General features: G+C 33.6%; 1 protein-coding gene across 2 annotated transcripts; it reads right to left on the reverse strand.

Moving 5' to 3' along the window:
• Positions 1 to 501: 501 nt before the first annotated feature.
• Positions 502 to 3,368, reverse strand: LOC110417900 (transcription regulator/ zinc ion binding protein). 2 transcript variants are annotated; one of them, XR_002445358.2, is made up of 5 exons: positions 3,003 to 3,368; positions 1,577 to 2,260; positions 1,380 to 1,478; positions 678 to 1,021; positions 502 to 562 (listed from the first exon to the last, which is right to left on the reverse strand). XR_002445358.2 is itself a non-coding variant. In XM_021430494.1 (4 exons), exons 1-4 carry the CDS (start codon positions 3,162 to 3,164, stop codon positions 743 to 745), a joined length of 1,224 nt encoding a protein of 407 aa, XP_021286169.1. In that variant the 5' UTR covers positions 3,165 to 3,368; the 3' UTR covers positions 502 to 742. The 2 variants fall into 2 exon arrangements, 1 of the variants encoding a protein (XP_021286169.1); XM_021430494.1 differs by having other exon boundaries at positions 502 to 1,021.
• Positions 3,369 to 5,373: the final 2,005 nt, after the last annotated feature.

Genomic DNA, 5,373 nt, shown 5'->3' on the forward strand with positions numbered 1-5,373 from the left:
TGGCCGGATTTCGTTTATATATTTATAAGGCTACAGATCACTTTTGCGTCGTTCAATCACCACCATGAGTATTTTTGGCTTCTCAATGTGAATAGAAAGTCCTGAGACCAATGACGGGAGAAGCAGAGGGAATAATCCCAAGAGGAAGATAAGCGATTATTTTAGCTAGTAATTGTTCAAAGGCAGAATCATTGGATTATAGGATTGTTAATCTCAAGCGACTTGAGAAAGTTTGTTGCTTCAACAGCGAAACGCTTATCTAAATGTAAAAGGAAAACTACTTAACCGCTCTTTGTTCTATCTCACGCACTGCCCTTGTTGTTTGCCTCAATCTTTTAACATATATCACACTGCTTTGTTTTAGATGCATTAGGCATATGCTATTTACTTGACTTACCACTTTGATTGTGGTCATCTAGTACGCAAGTTGGAGTATCCCTCTCCAGTAAGCTTGGCATCACTTAAGATTATGGCTAGGGTTTTAACAGTACACTTGGCTGATCGGCTCTAACTCTTCTCAACTCTTGTGCTTCATTTAGCCCATGGCTATTGCATTGATTTACTATTTGAAAAACAAAATGTGGTTTCAATTCATCACCGAGAGATATATAAAGGATTGAAATAAACATAGCAGTAAAGCAAGATATGATCTAAATGGTAATCTAGAGAATATTCACCATCATTTGCTGCATGCAGACCACCCTTTAGTCATCTACTAATGCGTCCTTGCTCAGCTTCCATTTCAAGCTGCTTCTATCTGTTTTTTCGTCATAAAATATTTCAGTTCATTGCTGTCATGCTGCACCCTTCCAGTAATCTCCAAGCACAAGCCATTGCCTGGGCTCTTACTTGGCTGTTTACTCTTAAAAGGTTTCTTGCTGGGGGCTGGATTTAGAAAGGCTGGTTGCACTCTAAGGTTTGGATTAGGTTTAATTCTGTTCATTTCTCTTTCATCTGGTGGCCGAAGAAGTATCCTGTTCTCTGATTCTAGTTCTGAAACTTCATCTTCATTCAATAGGACCTGAAGACACAAGTACCGTGCGTTCGAAAATGGTGAATATCTATATATGGCCAACAACAATTAATGGGCAAAAGAAAAAATCGAAGCAGTTAAAAGCTACTGAGGAAGAATTTTTGCAAAGAAGTACATAAAGTGAACTTCACAAGCATTACAGACAAAAGTGACTACAAGAAAAAAGGGAGATTGAGTATGGGGTCGGGAAGAATCAATGCAATTGAAATGGCTAAGCAAAAAGGAAAGCTTTGAAATTTGTCAGTAAGCCTCTGTTCTATTGCAACTTGCATGGTCAAATGCACCCTATAAGGATTCAAAAAAAAAAATCTTTACAGGTAAAATAGACCATTGGAATAGCTAATACCTTGCGCCCGACCAAATCAAAAGTCACAACCACTTTACTCCGTTTCAAGCGCTCAGCTTCTTCAATCTCCTCTTGTTTCTTCTTCAGAAGTTCCTTCTCCTGTGTGACAAAAAAGCAGTCCAAGCAAATTTCAAGCAAATTCACACAGCAATTACCCTCAATTTCAAAGAATTGGAGTTTGAAAACAAGATGGGCACCTCTTTTGACAGCCAGCTGTTGCTGTCAATCTCATAGTAGTCACTTTGGTCATCAATAACTGTTGTTCGTGCTGTAGAGTTTCTGTCATATTCAACAAGCCTTTTTGCATAAGCTTCAGCTGCTGCTTCAGCATCTGATAAGAGAGTGAAGCTTCCCTCTAAACCAGCATATGTGCTTCCTTCTCTAAGCACTGGAGCACCACAGAAATTGCAAGGCCCCTCTCCCTCCTGCTCACAGACTATCTTACCACAGGAAAGACAGTTTCCAATCAGTCTGTGCCGACGAGCTTGGCACAAGCACGGTTTCCCCTGCTGAAAGACAATTGACCCTTTGGCTGCCTCAGCAAGTGAAACAACTTTACCAGCTTTCTTCTTTTTAGAATTACCTTGGTTTCCTTTATGATTATTTCCTGAATCGCTAGTAGCATTCAGGGCTCTGTTTTCCTGATTACCAGAAATGGCATTCTTTTTAGGTTCAGCCTGATGACTGGAGCCTGTGGCCTCTTTTGGAGTTTTAAATTGTTTCGTAGTTCCACTGACAGAGCTTTCACCAGAAGGTGGTTTGACATAGGCTTGAAATTTTGAAGTTGGTATCGCTGAACTGCCACTGCAGAGATCTGTGTGACCTCTCCGCCGCAAGTACTCTTCAGTCACTCTTTTTCCTGCTTCCTGGCCAATAAAATTCTGAAAAAAACAAATGGAATTTAACACATGGAATACTTGCTGTGGCTGCTGAGAAAAAGAACTGTCAATGAAGGTATAGAATTAAGACAGTAGAGCTCAACATAAGAACTATTGATAAAATGGTAACCTTTTGAATTAAAACTACAATGCTCCATAGAAAACCTTATGCTTAAACATAGCTAAAACCCCCTGAAGGAAAAAAAGGAAGAGAAAGAAAAGCACTAACTATTAAAATTTTAAAACGAGAGCATTAGCATTAGCACTAGCATCACATTGATATAGTATGACCACAAGTAAAATACAGGAAGATACAACATTAAAATTGTTTGCAAAGGGTACTTATCTCAAAGTCACGCACCAGTCTTTCTCAATTAAATTAAGAAACTTGACATGCTAATCCTTTGTTAGAATTTTGACTTTAAAGATTCCATAATGTAATGTAAGGATAATCAATCAAAACTTGTCATAATTCATCAATGGTTAATCCAAAAGGTTAATCATGACCAAGTTTTTCGGTGGATCATTCAAATTATCTAACAACATCTCTATTAACAAAAAGATTGAATCCCAGATCAACAGAAACCTCAAGCACTATCCATTCGTTTAATTAAAAGCCAAAGACAAATTAAAATAATAAATGAACAAAAGAACCAATAAACCCAGAACTTGTAATTTGACCAGAAGAAAACGATTAAGGAAAACAGGAGAGAGAGAGAGAGAGAGAGAGAGAGGAAAGAATTACATCAAGATATTCTTTGGCATCAAGGGGCTGAGCCATCTCGCAATAAGAGACTAAACCAGATATGATTTCCCTATCCAAATCCAAATCCAAACCCAAACCCGTCTCCATCTTCTTACCCAATTCCACCAAAGCTTTCTCCAGCCAATCCCCTGGTGTCTCCATTCTTAGTTCTTCACCCTCTCTCTGCAGAGAAGAAGACAACTAGAGTTTTCAAAAGGAAAAAATACTACCAGTAAAGGATAAAGCTGGGAACTTTATTTGATGTTGATCAGCTGTTGGATTGAGAAGGCAAGCAAGGCTTAGATAAGACCAATCTTCATTCAGGTTGGCGTGTTATAATCATTCTTGTTTAATTCCTGTTTGTTGAGTACTATCGGTTACATATAATTAAAAATCAACGCTACACAATACACGTGACTTTAAATACTTATACAGATGGATACATTTATTTTGTTAATCTCTTAGTTAATATGTTTATTAAAGAGATCAAATTTAATACAATAAACCTAATTAAACATGATCAATACAATAAACCTCTTTTGTTAAAGAAATAATTTATTTACATGTGAACATTTAGCTTATTAATTAGTGTATAATTTTCAAAAAACAAAGATTGAATTCCCCTTTCTCTTATTTTTTAAAAAAATTAACTTATTTAAATATAAAATTAGTTTTTATTTACCATTTGATTTAGTTTAAACATAACATTAAAATAAAATTATACTAATCTCTATTACTCAAATTTAAAACTAATAATCACAACGCAACTATAACAAAAGAACAATGACCATCAAGCATGCTAAAGTGTCCATTAATAACAAAACAAACTATAACAAAATAATATTGTCTATGAATCAAAACTCCCGTAGTCAATTGACTTTCTTCTTATCTTCTTTCTATCCCATTTCATCTATTTACACGCAATCGTCATATTTTTCTAAAATATGAAAATTTGATTTAAAGTCATATGTAAATGATTGAATTCCATATACGAACGAGAATATTTGTCACTTAACATTACTACTTCAACAAAACATAGTACCAAAATAATCACATATTACCAACAATCTTTAAAATGCTAGAAGACTCAAATCAAGTTTGAAAAGCCTTTTAAGTTTTAATCGAAATTCCAAACAAGTTTATTAGTTTTCAAAATAAATACTCCACTTTAAAAAAAAAATCTTTCACTGAATACGTAGATCCAGCCGTTAGTTAACCATTAATATTTTCATTAGTTTGATTATGTGGTAATATTGAAATTATAATATTACCCTTTATTAATTTTAAAAACTACTATTATATATTTTTATTAATTAAAAAAAGAAGAGGAGCACTATTGATGCTGCCCTTTCTTGGAGAGCTAAGAAGCATCAATCAGTGCTTTTTTTTATAAAAAAATAATAATAATTTTTTAAATTAATAAAAAAAAAATATTTTAATCCTTTCATCATTTTTATTAACGGTGTATACACTCTTAAAGCAGAGTGTTCATTTTAAAAACTAATAGAACTGTTTAAAATTTCAATTAAAACTTACAAGTATGAGGATATTTTACCCTTGAAAATATGGCATGTCTATAGCACACAAAGTAAAACATAACATAATATATTAAAACTCACATGCTAGTTTAATTATACTTATATTTCAATCTATGATATTAATTATCCATTTTAGAAGTTACGAACATAACCATATGTCAATCTCTATATTTTATTAGTATGTATTTTTCTTGAAAAAAGTTTGACAAGGAACAATTTAAGAATAATGTTGTAATGTAATAAGATTCTCATAATTATGACTTTTCATAACACCTTATACAAAGCATACAACGTACCAAGGACTTTATTTCATCTAATCTATATTTATAGATCTTTTGAAAATAAAAAATGTTTTTCATAAATAGTAAATGCTTAAATATAAAATGCATTGTTGTACAATCAATACACTGGTTTACATGGCATATATTTGCACTATACACCAAAAAATAAAAAAAGAAAGATCGTATGGATAGGATGCCATATGCCTTAGCAATTAGATTCATAATGTACACAAAGCTTTGCACTAGACTGGATGTATCATATATTCTAAGTGTTACAAAAATATGTCAAGTTAATCTTGGTTAACATCACTAGATAGCAGTGAAAAATATCTTTAAATACTTGAGAAAGACTAAGGATATCATTTTGGTTTATAGAGAAGTCGAACTCAATGTAATGGGTTTCGGTGATGTAGTGTTTCAATCTGATAAGGATGATAACAAGTCGTAAGGAGGATATTGTTCACTCTAAATGTTGGTGCACCTAGTTGTAAGAGTTCCAAACAAGAGACAAGCATAGACCCTACAATCAAGGCCGAATACATGTTTGCATTT

Source organism: Theobroma umbraticum, unplaced genomic scaffold, assembly GCF_002168275.2.
Source record: "Theobroma umbraticum cultivar Fairchild unplaced genomic scaffold, ASM216827v3 scaffold_50.0, whole genome shotgun sequence".
Lineage (NCBI taxonomy): Eukaryota > Viridiplantae > Streptophyta > Magnoliopsida > Malvales > Malvaceae > Theobroma > Theobroma umbraticum.